General features: G+C 38.9%; 1 protein-coding gene across 11 annotated transcripts in view; it reads right to left on the bottom strand.

The window, feature by feature from the left end:
• The window catches only part of eif4g3a (eukaryotic translation initiation factor 4 gamma, 3a), a 56,823-nt gene that overhangs the window by 2,098 nt on the left and 34,918 nt on the right, over positions 1-19,807 (bottom strand). For 6 of the 11 annotated variants that reach the window (XM_055050413.1, XM_055050415.1, XM_055050408.1 and 3 more), the window contains 24 exons: positions 18,972-19,125; positions 17,381-18,100; positions 16,535-16,623; positions 15,352-15,631; positions 15,102-15,226; positions 13,248-13,367; positions 12,448-12,603; positions 12,132-12,329; positions 11,863-12,009; positions 11,553-11,789; positions 8,866-8,970; positions 7,292-7,430; positions 6,873-6,979; positions 4,706-4,796; positions 3,728-3,845; positions 3,429-3,649; positions 3,124-3,236; positions 2,728-2,900; positions 2,150-2,275; positions 1,952-2,033; positions 1,603-1,701; positions 1,268-1,414; positions 488-569; positions 229-375 (listed from right to left, as the gene is read on the bottom strand). In XM_055050413.1, the coding sequence (XP_054906388.1) occupies positions 229-375; positions 488-569; positions 1,268-1,414; positions 1,603-1,701; positions 1,952-2,033; positions 2,150-2,275; positions 2,728-2,900; positions 3,124-3,236; positions 3,429-3,649; positions 3,728-3,845; positions 4,706-4,796; positions 6,873-6,979; positions 7,292-7,430; positions 8,866-8,970; positions 11,553-11,789; positions 11,863-12,009; positions 12,132-12,329; positions 12,448-12,603; positions 13,248-13,367; positions 15,102-15,226; positions 15,352-15,631; positions 16,535-16,623; positions 17,381-18,100; positions 18,972-19,125 (3,976 nt within the window). The remainder of the gene's footprint in view (positions 1-228; positions 376-487; positions 570-1,267; positions 1,415-1,602; positions 1,702-1,951; positions 2,034-2,149; positions 2,276-2,727; positions 2,901-3,123; positions 3,237-3,428; positions 3,650-3,727; positions 3,846-4,705; positions 4,797-6,872; positions 6,980-7,291; positions 7,431-8,865; positions 8,971-11,552; positions 11,790-11,862; positions 12,010-12,131; positions 12,330-12,447; positions 12,604-13,247; positions 13,368-15,101; positions 15,227-15,351; positions 15,632-16,534; positions 16,624-17,380; positions 18,101-18,971; positions 19,126-19,807) is intronic. The other 5 variants (XM_055050409.1, XM_055050417.1, XM_055050416.1 and 2 more) reach the window with 1 other exon arrangement.

Here is a 19,807-nt window from a genome sequence, read left to right as displayed (position 1 = left end):
GGAAGAGGTATTTTAAACATAAACTCATTTTTATACTTTGAAATCTGTACAAGCCCTATTTTGTGCTTTTTGATTTTATAAGATCAAAGGTAAATAACTGTAAAGCCGAATAATAAAAACTTTATAGTTAATAGCAGTTTTTATAATATCTAGAACATTTGTGTTCAGTACTAATCACCCTCTTAAGGTTTAAAACCATGGCAGTATTTGCCTTGGTTGAGCACTTACTTGGAGGCTGATCGAGGGAAACGATCAGCGCCTGAAGTGCATAAAGTGCTTGCAGCTGTCGCTCAGTGTCTGAGTTAAGGTACTTGAGTAAAACAGGCAACCTCTTCTGGATGATGGCCGTGTCCACACGACAGTTAGGGTTCTCATCTGTGGGTGAATAAGAAGAGGCAGAGTTGGGGCACGGGAAGCTGCTCTGCTTGGATTTTGGCGCTGCATACATGCAGACATTAACGAAGCGTCTCTTCGTTAAAGTCCTTACCTTTTACAGCTGCTTTACACACAGCCGTCATCAAAGCCCTCAGGAAGGGAGACGAGCTCGCCTGGGACTCATCCAGGTTTGCCTGGAGAAAAATCAAAATCAGCTGAGATAGCTCATGCCATTGACGAAAAGAAAAATAGTTCAACAGCAACAACAAGAAAGCATGTTGGAAAGAAAGCTTTTGTTGAAAACACACCGGTGTGGATATTCGACTGGCTGGCTGCACTGACAACCATTAAACTTTAATGGAAGCATTAGCATTAGCAGTGCTCTTCAGACTATAAAAAAAGCACTTAAAGGGGATTAAATAACTGACATACATGTGACAGACTATGGCTGATAGAATACCACAGCACTTCTTAAAGTACTTCACAGCAACACAAAGGCAATATTGACTTGGATCCTCTTATCTGTTTCAATTTTGCTTCACTTTCTGGTGTCTTCCTCTCAACCTGTGTTTGATCTCTTACTTAAACTGAAATAATTCTGCTGAAGTAACAAATCTTACAGTTAGGTATCTTCAGCGTGCATCATGACCGGTGTTAATATTAACATTTTTGCACTGTGTAACAAGCCCTTTTTTGAAATAAAGCGTGTTTTTAAGGTGAATGATTTTTAAACAACTGACATCATAAATCGAATTTTTGTCAGTATGAGTCAGATATATTGAAAATAGGTCAATATAACGTTAATCAGTCAAATATGAGATTCTATACGTTGTGAATTGGTGTGATATAAATAAACGGAACTGGACTTGTGGGTGATTTTAAAGTGGCGTACCTCTACCCAGTCGAAGATCTGCTCGTCGCTCGCCATGTCCTCCAGGAGGAGCTTCTCTAGCTGCAGACGCAGCTCCTCAGGAGACAAGATCCTTTTGGTCTGCACCTCCTCAGGACTTGAACCTTCAGACTGAAGGAACTGGAGTTTCTGTTTGGAACAAAGTAAAAATAAAAAGGAGAGTAGAGTGACACAGGTGAGATGGCTAGAAGAACATCTGAGCGAATGGAAATGGTAAAAGACCTAAACCGGTAAAACAATGACAATAATAAAAGAAAAAAAATACAAATGCTTTCTCAGATGAGGGACCTACAGCTCCTCTTTTTTTCTTTCCAAACCTGTTGTGAGATGAAAGCCTGGACATCCTCGCCTTCTGGTAGTAGGTCGGTCCAGTTCAGGCCCGATTCCCTCCACAATGATCCCACATTCCTGTGGCTCTGTCAAAACAAAAGACAACATCCATTTTCTCTGTCTGGACTGTGTCTTGTTTTCTACACTTTACCAAAAATGGACAGTAATTCAATATAGTAGAATTGTAGTAAAACAAACTAAACGTACCAAATGAAAGTTCATACCAGGTAAAAACTTGATGGTTTATTGTAGAAAATTGTTCGCTCTTTTGTTATAACTAAACATGCTATAAAAAAATGAGTGTCAGGTGACAAAAATGGATGATGTGCTGCTTACCATTTGTTTGCATAGTATGTGCAGTATTTCAGATATTAAGATCCCAGCTCTTCCAACAGGAAGCAAAGGTTTGCTTAATTCACTGTAAATAAACAGAAAGGAGTCATGAAGGTTATGTAAAAAGGTGGAACACAGAAAAATATGCGCTTTCTTTCTAGATAAACATGTGAGACATTCATTAAAGATCAGCAGGACCACCTGAAGAGCTCTCTCATAGAGAAGCATCCGTCCTTCAGCAAAGGGCTGAGCAGCTCAGCCAGGTACAGCCATATGTGGGGAATGTCGATGGCCATGTCGTCAGCCAGCTCCAACGTGTCTGCAAACCTGAGGAACCACAAACAGCAGCAGAGCTTAGGAACAGAAGACTTCAAATAAATATGGAGAAATACACACTTTTCAGAGAACATTTGAAGGTCTGAAGTTTTTCTTTTAATTATTTGTGTGTGTAAGATAAGTGGTTGCACTTGTCTTCACCGACAAGCATTTTTGATTAGTTTGGTAATTCCCACTACCAAACTAATCTCCATTAGTTTCTACCAAAATGGTTACTAATCTTCTTGGGGTTTAATTTATAAAATACTGAAATAGTCATACAAAATATGGGATAATTTTAACAGGAGCTGAATATGCACAAAATTAGACGGGCTTATGTCTAATCATTAGTTGCAGCCCTAATATGTACAAAAATATATTTTTCCTAATTTACAGAAATAATTCTGGTGCAAACTTATGCTGGCTTCCCTCTAAAGCCTGAGGCCTGCAGCAGGTGGACTGACCCTCGGTATAGCTGTGCTTTGGGGAGCATTCCCTGCTGCACCAGCTGGAAGAGAAGCCGGCCCATGTGGTCCCGTGTGATCTGACTGCGCTCCAGGGTCGACTCCACCCCGACGCGCACAAAGATGTGCAACTGAGAGCCCAAGTCCAGCTCGTCCACACACTGGACAGCCTCCTGTAGGACGAGATATCATCATCAAACAAAATCAGCAGGACAAACAGGAAAACTGGAACTGGAGTAGATTACACTGGAATGAACCCTGAAAGTCACAAAATCATTGTAATGATTGCTGGTCAGGACTGACCCTGAAGGCCTATTGGGTTGTGAAGGAAACGTTGACATGAATCTGCATGAAAACACTCCATTTTAACTAGCAGTGTGTTGAATTCAGAGATACCTTGTAATCGTTTATGTGCAGAAACTCGTCGATAATGGACTTTGATTTCCGTTCGACCTCCTCCTCCGACCGGGCAGGTCTGTCTAGCTTCTGAACCACTGGCTCAGGTTTCACTGGAATAAGGGTGACATTTAGATCAATGCTGGGTCTGCTCTGATAAAAGCCAGAGAGAAACGCATCAGCCACAACTTATTCTAGCAAAACAGAGTCTGTTAGTGAGTAATCTTGTTCAATCTGTAACTGCACAATGACAAAACAACAATCTGGCAATTTTAATCATGTTAGAAAAACACCAGTGTTCTCACCAGGTTCCCTGACTTTGCTGCGCTCCGGCTCAGTTTTGTCCTCAGCGACGCTCGGCCTCCGGGCTTCTGCTCCCTCCCGGTCTCTTCGCGGCTCCTCTGGGTTTTGAGTCTCTAGCAGCTCTTTGGAGCTACTGCCCCTGACGAACGGTCCGGGATGCGACGACGATGGGGCCGAGATCAGCGGCTTTTCGCTGCGTTCTCTGGCCGCACTGTTCCGACTGCTGGGAGATGGAGAAGAAAAGGTCAACAAAGCGGAGGAAGACCAGTAGCTACAAGTTCCAGGTGGGTTCATGTTCTACCTTCCCAGAGTTCTCCTGGAGTCATAGTCGGGGTTCTGTGGAGGCGTGGTGGAGGGCTGAGGTAAAGGTGTGGACTGCAGTGCAGAGAAACGGTTCAGGCCGGCGGTCCGAGATAGTTCTGATGGTTTGGGAATGAAAGAGAACAATGATAAATTCTCTATTATATAATATAATTTATTACTGTTAATAATGTTTTGTAAAAGTGTTCTACATTATAAAACCGAGACAAAGTAAACTAAAACATAATGAAATGTTATGTTTTGTAATCTCTCTCACACACCTTATACAAATAGGTGTGTGGTCAAATAAAACACAATTAACTGAAAAAAAGTCCCCTAATTTCAATCATTTTGTTTTCCATACAAAAGACAAGACAATAATTGACCCATTAGGAATGATAAATAACTACATTGAAAAAATTCAAACAAATTGTGTTTCTGCTCAAATTAAATATTCAAACACAATATACAAAGAAAGTTGCAAAAAACCTGATTGCATGTAACCTAAAATAAGAAATGTTTAGTCTGGTTTGACTTCACGCAGTGAGAAAAATGAGTCTTTTGATCGAGTGAATGAAAATATCTGCTTTCTATTATAATAAGATTTTCCAAATTTAGTCTTTTCATCAAACCTTTAATACAAAACTGTGCAGCTTATAGATCAAGCACTTTCAAGAACTTTATATAGAAATCAAACATTTTCCAAACCCTGAAACAAACAAACAAACAACTAATTGTAATTCTAGCATTTTTAAGGATTTTCAGCATTTGTACAATTCCTGTAAATTGAAAATGCCTTTTACACAGATTTTTAAAACATTGAGGAAAAGATTCGATATTAAGATTTTTTCTAGTTTCAGCTAATGTGAAAATTATCAAGTTAATCTTGACCAGTGGGTCTTATTTGAACTTCATTTCACAATTGAGTCAACTTATGATTCATGTTTAGTTCAATGTTTTAAATCTTGTTCGTTCTTACCAGAGTCGCTGGCTTTGGCCCCTCCACTGCTGCCCTTCACCCACGTGACTTGAGCCCGAGGGCCCAGCTGGATCTTCTCATCCATCTGAGGCTGAAAATGCAGTTTTTGTTACATTAAACTGGGAAAACTTCCAACAGATTAAAACAAAACAAAACAAAAAAAAAAAAAAAAAAAACAATGCAATGAGAATGTTGAGCCAGAGATCTAATGATTTATAAATGAAAATAGTTGAAAACTAACCAAAAGTCCCCAGAGACAGCATTTAAAAGTACAAGTAAAAATAATAATTAAATGTCCCCATAAACCTATGGACAACTTGGGAGGTCAAGAGAGATGCTAATTAGCCCATAAATTCTGAAAATGAAATCAAGAAGTAGTTACAGTCTATGGTAAAAAAAATTCCCATTTTTCTTTTTTTTTTGCATTTGGTCAATCAGTACCCAATCCATCCAGCAGAGGAGGCAACTAAATGCACTGCAGAAGCTAAACCACAATAATGCAGACCAGATGAGGCCATGAAGCCTTTAAAGAACAGTTCTGTTCCACAAGACCCATCCTGTCAGTATGGAAACAGTAAATGACATTCTACCAAAAGAAAAACATTCAGCTGTGAGTGACAGCAGAGGACAAACGCTTAATGAAGGTGAGAGACGTGTCACGACATGACAAACTAAAGTTCTACACACTGCAACAAAACATTGGCTTGTTACCCAGCAGTTGCATACTTTCTTTGTGAATTAGTTTCTCATTTCATAACTTTAAATGTAAAAATTCCCTCATGCAGAGTTAAGACATTACAAGAAAATCTTCTATTGAATCTAGTGACTAATTTCAAGCTGACAACTTTGCAAAGTTTTCCTTTTACTTCAATTTAAGAGTAAAAAAAAAAAAAAAAAAAAAAAAATATATATATATATATATATATATATACATACATACATTAAAAAAATATATAAATCACTCAAAAAATAATGAAGCATTTTTAGTTCTATTACAGAGAGAGAATATAAGCTGGACAGATGATTCTGGACCAGAATGAATTATTCCAGTTTTATGTTTTTATATTATAAAAATCTTGCATGGATTATTCAAGTATAACAGTATTGCATCTTCTTGTCAGAACCAATAATCTGAGCTGCCATAGTTTTTTGTCGGCGCACACACCTCAGCTTCACTTCCTCTACTGTCACCTTCCTAAAAAATGGCTAAAGTCTTTTTTTTTACCGAAAGTGATTTATGCAAACCTCTTTATTGCCAAAAGATGAGTCGACTCTTGTCAAACTTGCTCAAAGTCTTTTGCTTGTCCATTTTCCATGCTTCTAACATGGCGACTTTGAGGACAAAAAAAGCCCAAAAACAAATTGCCACCTGGATTTAACTTAGCGAGCCTCCAAATGGATAATTATTGCAGGGCAATTTCTTTTAGATGGCAACAAGTTATTTAACCCCAACTGATCCAATGAGTCACTTCATGTTTTTTCATGGTCATGGAAAGATGTTGGTTTGTTTAGGGTCTTCAATGAGGAGATTGAAGACTTTGGGTAAATAACTGTCCAATGCACTGGATTGGGTCTGAACAGCTGTAATTGACAAGTTGTCCCAAAAGACATTTTGATAAGTGATAATATATTCATTTTGACAAATAATATGTTGATAAAGGCAGAATAGTGCAAGTTTGCCCTTTGAAAGACCAAGTAACTTTAATTTAGTAAAGAGCACTTAACACTAGAACCAAAAACAATAAATGAGGTAGAAATAAAAACAGAAATATTCCATTATGAATACAGAATATCAGAATGGAAACATTAATAATCAAAATGGAAATTATTAAGCTAATTTAAATTTATAATTTTATGAATTGTTTAAGTGTTTATTAAAACAGGATTAGACACTTGTTTCATGTCAATGACATAAAAGCCAAATAAAAAGCGACATGACTGTGCAGGCTGCAGATTGCTTTGAAAACAATCAGATCAGTATCCGAATTAGTGCCACATATGGAAATGGCACAGATTGGATTTTTTGGGGGTGAAAAGAGCCGAATCTGGCCATTCAGATTGCCATGTAAAAGCAGAATATGGGTCGCATTTGGGCAAAAAAAGCGGATTTGGGTCAAATTCGCTGGCTGAATGAACGCAGCCTATGAGCCTCAGGCGAATGGCTCACCTTGGAGATCTTTGGGATCTTATTGGGGTCGATGGTCCTGCTGTTCTTTGTCATGGGCACAGTGCTCCAGGTTTCCTCTTTGCGGGATTCCCTCTGCTCTCGTGGCTCTACGTCACCAAATAAACACGCCACAAACAAGAAGAGAAAATAGAATTTGATCATGAATTCAATAATTCTGTGAAATTGTACCTTTTGTACAAAGGACATCTGAGACGTTTTCCACAATTTTTGTCGCATATGATGAAATATTATAACTCAGGTGACAGATGGGAGGCAGTGACGGGGGCTTCCTGTCTGCTGCTGGGCACAATGGGATTTCTGCAGGCTGTACGGACAGGAAGTGTGCCTGCATGCCCACAGGGTTCCCGAGCCGATGTGTGACTCTAAGCTTTAAAGAGGATTCCGACTACAGGACTGACCTGGCCGTCTCTTGCTGTCTTTGGAGAGCAGCTGCTGGTGAACCTTTCGTTGCTCTTCCTGCTCTTCATTCTTGACGTCAATGTAGATCTGCTTGAGGGTCTTTGGGCCCGAGTCGGCTCTCCTCGACACCCAGTTGTGCTGAAGAGGAGACAGCACGACATTTAGCTCCAGCACATGATAAACAGCAGCTCAACATCAATGCCATGATTAATACGCTAGAGCTGAAACAATTAATCAGATTGTGACAAATCGATTACTGAAATAATCTTCAACTAATTTAGTAATCGATTAAATGTTAACAGCTGCTGCATGCTCAAAAAAAGGATAAAACTTTTTACAGCAAAAAAAAAAAAGCCATTTTGCTGGAAGAACACAGTTATTACCTTCACAAAAAATACATACATTTTAGATAAAAGTCTAAGTATGTTCTAGCCAGAAGGTAAGTATCATCACTTTAGCTTCACATGGTTCAAATTGTATGAAAAAAAAGTAATATTAGGAACCTTTTGCAACAAATTATTCGTCGGTTATTTGAAAATTTAAAAAAAAAAAAAAAAAATCAACATTTGAATCTGATGCTGTATTGATGTAAAGTCAAAGAGAAAGGACATGTGTTAAAACAAGCAGCAGTAGCAGCCCTGAAATGTATTACAATCAGGTGGATGCAATTGCAGCCACCTTCCTATGACTTATGGGTTCAAAAAGTAAGGGAATTGTATAGAATGGAACAAATAACATACTCATTAAGACTTCAAAAAACACTTTTAGTCTGCGCTGGGGCCCAGCAGAAGCTCTGTTGATGTAAATAAACCCAATAGGTTTGTCATATGGTGTTTAACTATCCCACGCAGTGTCTATTTCCATTTTAGGATGGTTTAGTAACAAGTCAACAAATGTGATGCTGAGGTCATAAGATATTATGCTGAGATGTTTATTTTATGAAAATCATTATATTGTCAACATTTGTATTATGTACCACTGATGTATGGCTGTATATTTTCTCTGTAGAAAATAATAATAAAAATGTAAGTAAAAAAACAAGCAGCAGTCACTGACTAACCAGCCTGAACCTGTTATTGTTGTTGAATTGATATGTATAAAAAAATAAGTGTTGAAGCCCCTTAAAATAAGAGGAACCAGACAAATGTCCTCTTTATTTTTTATAAATTAATTCTGGCAAATAAAGCTATTTTTCTACTTACTCTTAATAAAAAAAATTCTTATTTTAATCATCCGTCAAAAATTTTGAAAAGAAAACTCTCTAACTTAGCTGTCTCAGGACATAAACTGAATGGTTTTCCTCCTTAAAGTTTTCCTCCTATTTTTAAAACACAATTGGGAGACTAATCAGTCTTTCTCGTAAAAGAGTTGAAATATGACTCCCAGGCTGATTGCATTCAACAGGTTCAGCAGGACATGACCTGAACAGCCAAGATTGACATTCCAAAAAGTGAGAAAAGAAACAGAAACAATGAAACAAATCTCTGTGGGAAAGAGCACATCATAAAATCTGAACAAACGTATGAAACTTATCTATGGAACTAAAAATAAAGTACCAGAGTGACACACTTACCAATCTTAGGTCTATAACATCCTGGAGCATAAACCGTATCCTAGATGATGTCTTCCGCTCCTTGACAATTTTTTCCATTTGGTTGAAATACTGATCCATGCGAGGCTGCAGAGGAAAAAACAGTGTTAGGATGGCTTGAAATGAGCTTCTGTTTAATTAGGAAGATGATGCCAGAAAATAAAATCTTCAATGGGTGTAATCCCAGGTACTTGACCTGGGTACCAATTGAAGGATTTCTGAAGAATCAGGATTGGGAATTCCTGATACCCGCTCTTCCTCCAGTGATAGACAGACGCATTTTGCACTGCCCTTTTTTTTATAAACCCTCAATTATTTTTGCCATGGATCCCAAAACCTTTTACAATTTTCAAAGATTGTTTTTTTTTTTTTTTAATCAAACCTTGTTTTCTGCTGAGAATACATGACTTCATTTATTTATTTTTTTACAATAATGATTACATTATAATAATTATAAAAATGTAATGAAGCGCCAGCCTCTTGTCATATAATCTGGTCAGATATTCGGACTTAAACAATTGTCACAAAATTTTACAATGTGCAAAACAAAGTGCTACCTTTCTTAAGTCTCTGCTCTTTAATTTTGGGTTGAATTATTAACAACCTGTATCAAAACAGATAAAAAAACAAAACAAAAAACAATAGACTGCTTTGCAGGAAAACTCCAGAAACAAAACATGAAATTACTAAATTTTGTATCTGTTTGTGTCTGTTCAAGTTTATCTTTAGAGACAAGCGAAGAAGCTCGTCTCTAAAGGTGACAGGTGACGATATGGAAGAAGTTTGCATGGAAGAACCTCATATGTTTTTTCATCACGCCTAAGATCAAGAATAAATATAGTGATTCAAGCGCAGGGTGCTGGAGAAAATGTGGAATGATGAATGCGGATCACTATCACATATTTTGGAACTGTCCAAAAATTGTTACATTCTGGAAAAATGTTTATGTATCTGTGAAGATACTGGGATATGATATCCCTATGAGTAGCATGTATTATATCTATGTAATTTTAATAACACCAAGATTAGGGTAAAAGATAGATACCTGATTAAGATTCTGTTAATAGCGGGTAAGAAAGCAATCACGAGGAAGTGGGGGAAAGAGGATCCCCCGTGCCAAGAACAATGGACTGGAATAGTGGAAGAAATTTATATCATAGAAAAACTGCCACACAGATTGAGACTGCAAAAAGCACAAATGGAAGAAAAATTGACAAAATGGTCTATATTCAGGGACAAACAGAGAGCGGGCAAAAGTGGATAAAGGCCTATGAAAACGACAGACACTAAGGTAATAATGAGTACAAGCTCCCGAGCAACAGTTTTGGTTTCTTTTATTTTTGGTAGAGGTGGATGTGATGTGTTCAAGTTCATTGTATATGTAAATAAATGTAAAAATTTTCAATAAAAAGTTAAATGTTAAAAAAAAGGTAACAGGTGACAGAGTAAACCTGGATTAGACGGCAGAAACTCCAGCTGAGATTAAATATTTTATTACTTTCAAGAGAAGGAACAACAGGAGAGACTCCAGAAACTGGAACGACATTGGTGACTGAGCGGGAGTGTGTCCTTTTACTGCACTTTAAAACATATGTATGACATTTATTTCATTCAATTTTACAAAGGACCAGAACAGAATTCACTACCTTCCTGTGGCTGTTTTGAAATGACTGATCAGTATCTGAAAAGAAAGTTCTGATCAGATAGTCATCAGCTCCTCCAAGAGCCATTAGCAAACACCTGGTGGAGCTCATCATACAAACTACTTCTCAGTTCAACACTCCAAAGAATAGATGCAAATAGAATAATGCAGGAGCACTGTTGTGGTGATGTGTTGAAGATTGCATGTCGGAAAGAGTAGGAGCTTCTTAAAGAGACAAGAGGCCCAATTTCAAAGCATCTAATGGTAAAGTCACATTTCTTATAAGTTATCTGTGATATGTATATAAATATATAAAATTTTTATAACAGCTGAAGTTAACAGTTATTTGATTGTGCTATAAAATGGCACTAAGTGCTTAGAAAATACATAATACTACTCATTAGAGTACCACAAGAATAGTCGTATAAATTAAACAGGCATGACAGAAAAATATTGGCACCATTTATTGACATTTGTCTCATTCATTTTTCTGTAGCCTGGAAACACCTTTCAGAAGGAACACTGATGCAGTAAAGCATGTCTATTTCACATTTACTTTCCATGCTGTTGAGAAGATAAACCACATCCCAATGTAAATGCTACCCAACCACTGCTGGATCAAATCCTACCAAAAATCTCACTTTTATGTCTTTAAAACCTTAGGAGTCTAACATTCAAGTTGCAATAAAAACACCAATGCCACATCACGTCAGAAAGATTATTGGTGGCAAAATGCAGTCTAGCTGTTTAAGAGTAAACTAATCCCAAATAAAAAGCTAACCTGACACACAAAGAACAGTGTGTATTTTTGCTCTGTGTCCAACAGAGATGCCAGGCACGTTTATGGGAACACGAGGTGCTTTTTTACCCATTGCCTTAGAACATTTCTGGGCAATTAAGTCAGTTAAACAGAGTTACTAAACCTCCACACTTTGTAGTATCGCACCGACAAGTGGTTTCAGTCAAACGGTTTAACTCTCAAAGCTAGAGCAATGTAGTATATTTCTTTAAGCCTCCTGCTGCTCACCTTGGCCTTTTCAAAGTCCAGGTCCTTCCCAATGGTGGTAAGCAGCCTGCACAGGCACTCTAAAGACTCCTCATCATGGTTCTTCAACAGTTTGACCACGCAGTCATGCATGATGGCTTCGGTCAGCATCTTGAGCTTGAAGAGCTCGCCGATGAACTTGATGTTGCCAATGGAACGCCGCCTGGCCTTGTCCTTGGCTTCCTCCAGTTCCTCCTGAAGCCGATTGCGCTCTGTCGCCTGACGCAGAGAAGGACAAACATCAGCTCCAGTAGCTGGGAGCAGAATGGAAAATGCTAATGAGAAGACAAACCAATGCAGCAGAGTCCAGCTCTTTCTGCTTCCTCTCAAACACCACGTCGTCTGCCTTGTCTTTCTCAAACTCCTTCTGGCAGCGATTTAGCAGCAGTTTGCGAAAGTTTACAGTGGAGTTGGGTTTGTCCGTCATCTGCACTTTGAGCTGCATACAAACAACAGATAAAAGTCGGATAAGGGAAACCATTTGACTAAGATGCAGTACTCTCTATTCTATTTGTTTTTTTTGCTATACACCTATACAAGTTGATTAAACGCATTGCTCACCGTAGCGAGGCACCGACACATTTGTCCATAAGCCACAGAGAAGCTGGGCTCATCAATGGCCTTCTCAAAAACCAGGTCGATGACCCCTTTGAGCCTCTCCTCGGTGTCGATGGTCAGATCGGTGACCTGCTTCATCAGCTGGTTGAACTTTTGTGGCGTCAGCTTGTTAAGGATGCTTCGTACCTTCCTGAAGAGCTCCTGCAGCAAAAAGAAAGGAACATTACCTGTAAGGTTAGATTGAGTTCAGACATTAATGTAGCTTAGTGTTGAGCATTTCCTCAGTGTTTGAGTTGTTTGTGGGGTTTTGTTTTCCTGCCTGTGTTTTCTGTGTCTCTGGATCATCTGGAAGGCCCTCCCTCTTCATGCCGGGTTTCCAAGCGTTCTCTGACTTCTTCAGCTGAACATCATCGTTGACGGGCACATTGACAATGATCTTCCTAGGTGGAGGCCGGCGTGTCCCCATGTTCATCAGCTGTGGATGCAGAAACCACAGTGGCAGGGCATTTATTGTACCGTTTATTGTGAAAAATTTGTTATAAGAATTGTGATTTATGGTAATCTATTGTTAGGATAGATTACAGTTACTGTTCAGATAATGGACTAAAATTTTGTTTCTCATTTTCTCCAGTTTTTTTCCCACAAGAACAACAATGAATATCAATAAATTCAAGAATATGATTATATGATGCCTGTAAGTGCAGTTTAGTGATTTAAATCACACTTCCTTAATTATGTGGCATCCTAAAGAAGCTTGAACGTTTTTCAAGAACAATATTTATCCAGTGATCTAAAAAATTTGCAATAGTTTTTTTATGGTCACTTTTATTGTTATTACAATAGTACTACAAAATAATGTAATAAAATTCATATTCTACAAAGAGTCAGTTTTTCTCTTGATTTGTAGGTAAAAATTTGGGGGAAAAAAGTAGAAATTAAAAATTTTCTTAAGATTTTATCAGCTTTATGTTTCCTTAATAGCAAATTTATATCACTCAAACATATTTACCTGCTATAGTTGCTGAAAGAACATGTTTTTCTCACCTGGAGTGTGCGTGATTTTATGAATGGCTACGGTCTGGGTTTGTGTGTGAGAGTGTTTTTGTGTGTGTGACTCACAGCTGCTCCTCGTCCTCCGGTCATCTGCCTCCCAAAATCGGCAAAAGCAGGTGTGAAGTCGGGACCCCTGGAAATCACCCTGGAGTCCACCGCCCGAGATGACAACTTGTTTTGGTTCATCTGCGTGACAAAGCATACACACTGTTACGCATGTGTGCACACCTTAGGCTGAGATGGGCAGCAGGGGGCGCAGTGATCTTCTTACAAATCTGGCAACAGAGCAGAAGGGGCTTAGCATGCCCTGTGTGAGAGTGTGTGTGAATTTTCTTCTCAGTGTTTCTCTATAGTTGACCTGCTAGTAAAGATGAGCAGATCAAAGCGTCAGGGTTTAATTTATGATCAGCATTTTCTAAACTGATATTAAAATATACTTGGTGTGTTCAGAGAAACAATCAGTACCTTTAGAACCAGATGTGGTGAAAGTGAAGAGGAGAAAAAAAAAGAAAAAGGAAGAGTGGAGTGTGTGGGGGAGAACAAGTTAGTTTTTGTTGTTCAGCTGTCCATGACTTCCTCTCTGAGCTTTTCCAGAAAAACTCAGCTCTCTCCCTGTGAGAAAAACGAAACTTTGGGACGGCACCAATCAACTGTTCACCGTTCTGTTTGAACAAAGTGGGGGAGGGGTATGTAATCCTAACGCTGCCAAGAGTGACATAATAGCAATGTGATTTTAATCAAAACAGCATTTCAGCTGCAGCATTCCATATGCTCCACCCATACATAGACGTGGATCTGAGCAGCAAACCAAGTTGCTTTAACTTTGATCAAGACATTCTGACAAAGTAAAACCACGTCCATGTTGTGGTACTGAATAGATTAGATTAATTTAATAGATCACCCAAAGTGGAATCAACACCACAGATTACGCTCAAAATTTATTCTTTATTGCTTCATCTTTAGATACATTTATGACAAAGTCCCAGCACAAGCTTTCATAAGTGATCTTTTCTCCGTCTAATAACCTATAATTCAGATTAAATCACCATTTTAGATACATTTAAATGGATGAAGCTTCATAATAAAAGACTTGATTACTTAATTATCAGTGTAGCTGGTGGATAATAATTATGTACGGGAGATACAGTTACACCATGAATTTCTCACTGACATGAACAATTTCACTTAGCAAAGAGCTTCAGACAAAACCGAAAACTGCAGCAGAAATTACTGATTATGTGAAACCCATTGGAAATCAAGCTGTAGGAAGTCTGACAAATCTTTGTGTAAATAATGTGAGTGAAAATTTGTGGATGTTTCAACAGAATGTGTTGAGTTGCACCATAATAACCTCAGACAACCGAATCCAATGGTGACCCTGTTGGTTTTTCTTCCCTATGAATTAATCAGAATCAATAAAAAAGAAACTTATCAAAATAAATTACAGCGTAATATATCTACAGTATTTATTTCTGTTACGTTTGACAAATTAGGGCTTACAATAATGTAAACTAACATTTTTAATTTCTCAGAGAATTTGAAAAACCACCATCAAAAAACACTTTTTAAAACATTTGCTTTGGCCTTTGAGACCTTTATTCAATGGCAATTTGAACAAATTTGGAAAGATGGAGGAGCCAGCAACAGTTACTAACTAAGCCACATGGCATCAACAAAAAAAAAAAAGGGATTTTCAATACAAATACTACGAGTTACCAGTTATTGACACCTTCTGTGAACAGTTAGTCAAAGTGGATGATTGCCAAAGAAGCTGTCTGTGTCCAGCAACAGTAGTGGAAAGTTGAGTAGTGGAAAAGCTCAATAGGGAACATGCGTGACCTCTCAAGAGGACTGTTAAGTAAGATGTGTCGAACTAAATATGTTCTTTTTAAAAGAATGATTATATCTGCGTACCCTTACCTTATCTAGCACCACATCGCTGATTGGTGGGAGCCCCTCCGGTTTCTGTATGCACTGAGGCATGAACTGGAAGCCCAGCAGGAAGTCTCTGCCATACTGTCGCTTCCCACTCGGATCAGTGAGGTCTGGAAAACCAAGCGGGATTCAAACAGAAAAAAACTCAACAGGCAAGTCAAACAGTGTCTTTGCTGAAGACTGTCATGAAAAAAATAAGGATTTGTAGAAAACCTTGACCCCTAAGACCTCTTACCTTCTACATCCTGAGGAGCCCCCATGGAGTTCTCCTTGTCTCCAGGGGTGGCGCCACCGTCGCTGCTCTCTGTCTCTGAGGTGTGGCCTGCTCCGTTTCTCAGGGGTTCAAACTCTGCCTCGCTGTTCTCAGAAACGCTGGACTTTTCGTCAGCATCGGGGCTGGTAGTGGGAGCGGCGGCCGAGGAGAAGACTGATGGCAGGGGTCCAGGGCTGCAGCTGAGGGGGGCCAACTGAAGGGCCTGGTCACCAGCAGGTGAGCCAACAAATTTGGGCTCCTCCTGAGTGAACACCAGATTCAGTCCTCAAATGCAGGTTTTCTCAAATTAAGATACTGTTTCCTGCAGTTTCCTCAACATTTTACTACAGCATAAAATGGAAAAAACACTAAACACAAAATTAGGACTGGGTGATAAATCTATCTTATTGATAAATCAAATTTTTGGTTTTTGGAGATTAAATTTTTGGAAAATCTGGACAATGCTCTACTTCATAGTGATGTCTGCTTTCTCAAGGCTGCCATCTTGTTTGACAAGCATGTTTTACTGCTACTGCTATTTGGACTTTGGATTCGGATCAAATCTAAGACCAGATGTAAAGGTCAGGTTGAGATTTTTTACTATAAGAATCCAGTCAAAAAAGAAATAATGTGACCATAAAGATGTAATATTAAAAGAACAAAAGTAGTAATTCTATTAGAAGAAAATGAGGACTGTTGAGTATTTTGTGAAGTGGTACTTTGCTCTAAGTTTCACAAGTAATACTTAGAAGTACTTAATCTTTTAACACATAAATAGCAAGAAACACTTTACAGAACTTCTCCTAAAACCTGAAATAAGCAGCTTGAGGCTACTTGTTCCCGTATGATGATGTGACAACAAGCCTTTGGGGCAACACCATTAAAAAAAGCACAAACAAATAGCTTAGAGAGGCTAACACAAGACGGTTGAAGATGGCTGATGTCGTCTTGCTGTATTTATTTGGACAATAACGACCAAATGTTGTTTCCGTCTGCTTCCCTTCTCCACATGTGGAAATATTTTTCTCTTGCGCTTTTGCCCACATTGTTTCTTTTCTTTCCCCCCTACCCATTCTGTCCCACTACATGGATACTTTCCACTACAAGAAAACCAAATACCAACATTTTGTTTAGTCACCAACTGTTTTGTTTCCAACAAACAGACCTCATCGTCCTTGTGAGGTGCATCTCCAGCACAGAACATTTCATTTGGTTTTCTCCAGGTCTTTGGTATAGCAGAAGAAGTCTGATTAACTGCAAGGAAACAGACAAGTGTTAATGAGCAATCAGAAAATGCCTGTAAAGTAAACATTTCATAGTGTGTAACAATGGTTTGTCACATTTATTTCTAGTGAAAAGTTTCAATATCAGACAAAGACAACCCATGTATCAAGAAAAAAAGGTAATCAGAAACATCTTTCACGTATATGAAAAATTTACTTCAACCACCTCGAGTCAGAAAACTCACATTCCCCCCTGCAGAAAGAAACTAAGCAACTGACTGGAGATGCTGCAGCAAAACAACTCAAAAATAATTTACACACATTTTAAACGAGCACCAATTAAGACGTCAGCATGCGACTCAAACTTTGCCTGACAGAAAAGTCTTGTGAGAAAAAACTAAAATAAAAGACTAAATAGAACATACAACATTAAATAGTTCTTGCAGAACAAAATTTAAGAACTATGATTAATGTATTTAAGGCCAACTGCCTTTGTAAAAAAATATTTTAAGACATTTTTAGGCTTTCATTTTAGATACATTCATTTAAACCATTCTAAGGTTGCGGAGAAACCCTCCATTGAACTGTTTGTTGTTCGTTTGAAAAGCAATGTGTGCAAAAAACAAACAAAAATCTATCTGATGATTTAAAATGTCAAAAATAGGACAAAAAAGAAACAACACAAGAAATCCATGTACTTGAAGTGTGCCCAACTTTTACAAACAAAAACCTCCAAAGTTGAACAGAAGAACGTTAGAGTCTTGCTAGTTGAAAATGAATCCAGTCACCTGTTGTAGGGCTCCTCCTGATCAGCGCCTGTTGCTGGGAATCCATTTTGCTCTTGCTTTGCGCCTCCATTCCTGTTCTGGAGATGAGGTCCTTTACGTCGAGGGTTTGGCTCGGCTCGTCTGCCTCTGCTGTGGCCTGCACAAGAGGCGGGAGGCCGGGGGGGAGCATGACTGGCAGGGATGGGAGGGGGCTGGAGGTAAGGGTGACAGGCACCACGGCAACAGGTGACAGAGCAGCAATTGGCACCTCTGGCCTCATGTCAGTGGGCGCGCTTTCAGAGGAGGAGGCATCTCTGTAAGTGGGAGCAGAAGTCGGTGGGACAAGGGGGACTTCGAGAGCCACAGCGTCGAGCTCACTCCCTGAGTCGGCGAGGCCATTCAAAGCCTTGGGCGCAGCTGACGGAGAAGCATCAAAAGTCTGCGGTGGTTCTGGAAGAGTTTTGTCTATGTTGGGCATGTGAGGTGCTACCGTGGGTGATTTGCTCTCTCCACCAGAGGAGGCGGCTGAGGCAGCAGGATCCCTGGCTGAGGGACCGGCACTGGCTGCTGTAGGTGGTGGAGCAGCTGTGGCGGCGGCATGGAAGGAAAGCTCCGGCTCAACGGAGGCAGAGGGCTCAGACACAGAAACATCGGCCTCCAGTCTCTCAAGAGGGGCTTCAGGCTGCAGGAGCGCAGGAGAGGAAGACTTCTGGACGACTGGCTCCAGTTTTGGCAAATCCACTGATAAGAGGAAGAGAAAGAAATAAATGATGCAGAAGGATACTAAACAGTGAGAATATTACTTAAAATAAACATTGAACAAGGTTTGTTCACATTTCCCACAGTAAACTTGAAGGATTTTCAAGGTCAGTTTTCAAACATTTTCCAGCACCATACGTTGGAGACAAAACAAAACAAATTACAACACTTTCAATTCACTACTGTGACACCATTTAATCCATTAATAATGTCTTGTGACTAAAATATAACAGAATTTTATGTTTAGAAAATTTTCTCACACACGGCTTATAAAACAAAATACTAATTTAGCAAAATAAAAATAAAAAAATTCTCAATTTCAATAACTAATGTATAGCATATAATAAATTTAATTAATAAGTTCAATTAATAAGTCATTGAGTCATTAGAAATAATAAACATGCATTACATTGAACAAATTAGTTTGTGTGAAGGTACATAAACTTTCTATACATATTAAATGCTTGAATCACTTGATTTCCTACATGGAGTTTTTTTTCTCCTAAAGACTTATTACAAAACTGTGCAGATGGAATAGCAAGTAATTTCAAACATTATGTACATAAATCAAGCACTATCCAAACCCTGAAAACATATTTTTGAAATTTAAGCATTTTCAAGAATTTCAAGCACTGATCAAGCCCTGCTTAAGAAAACAAGAGGAAATGTTTTGAAATGTCTCCAGTTAAAGTGCTAAATTCCAGCTGAAACAAGAAGAAATATTTTGTACATGTCTGAATGTTCATTGTTTGGACCAAAGGTTTTGTGTTATTTTCTGTTCGAAGTAAAAATTAAAAGATCATTTGAACTTGTTTAAAACGTGAGATGTAGGAAGGAGGTTTTTTGGGCAGACCTGGCCCTGGTTTGGTGTCTGAAGCCCCGGTCATTAGTGGCGGCTGCTGCATCTGTTGCGGCTCAAGCGCCAGACCTCCGGGATGAGCCTGTTGCTGCTGAGGGGGTGGAGGCTGCGACTGCTGCTGCTCCGGAGTCTGGCTGCTGCTTGGGTGCTGTGATTTGAGGGAGAAAATGTGAAGCTAATGAGAGTGCAGCCATAAAGTCCATCAACACAGAAAACCAGAAAATAGATTAGCTGAAATGTAGGCAAGTAAACATACAAATACATAAGACCACAAGTGGGAAAAAAGGAGACAGCGGTGGAAGAGAAACATGATTGGGAGGATGACTATGTGTTACTATGGGAGGACTGTAAAGGAAGGATGAAAGCTCAGGACAATGAAAACATGAAGAATAGGAAAGACGCTGTTAAGATTCCCAGGAAAACACAAAGAGAAAAAAGTCATTAACATTCCTCTTCAGAATCTAGACGAGCAATTCAATTTGAAATCACTTTGTCTCATTTGTTGTTCGCACAATCCAAGCTACTCTAAGCAGCAAGTCAAACTAATTACTTTGTCTTTCTGCAAGGATAGAGACATGCTGACTCAGGAAAGTCAGAGCTATCTGAGAGGATTCTGCAGGAGTTTACAGACTGATGCAATCTACTGTAGAAGGCAGGAAAAACAACCAGCAATGGGAAGAAAGCAGGTGAAAAACAAAGAGAGATGTTTTCAACATAACAAGGCCTTGATCCTCTTCCTACATGTCTTAATGTTCTACAGAGCGTTGTGAAATGATTCTATTTGGGGTTCAATACATATACGCACCTCCTTTTTCAGATTATTTGTTGGA

The sequence above is a fragment of the Poeciliopsis prolifica genome, unplaced genomic scaffold (genome assembly GCF_027474105.1).
Source record: "Poeciliopsis prolifica strain line A6 unplaced genomic scaffold, Auburn_PproV2 SCAFFOLD030, whole genome shotgun sequence".
Classification (NCBI taxonomy): Eukaryota; Metazoa; Chordata; class Actinopteri; order Cyprinodontiformes; family Poeciliidae; genus Poeciliopsis; species Poeciliopsis prolifica.
This window is presented reverse-complemented; position numbering and strand designations above follow the sequence as displayed.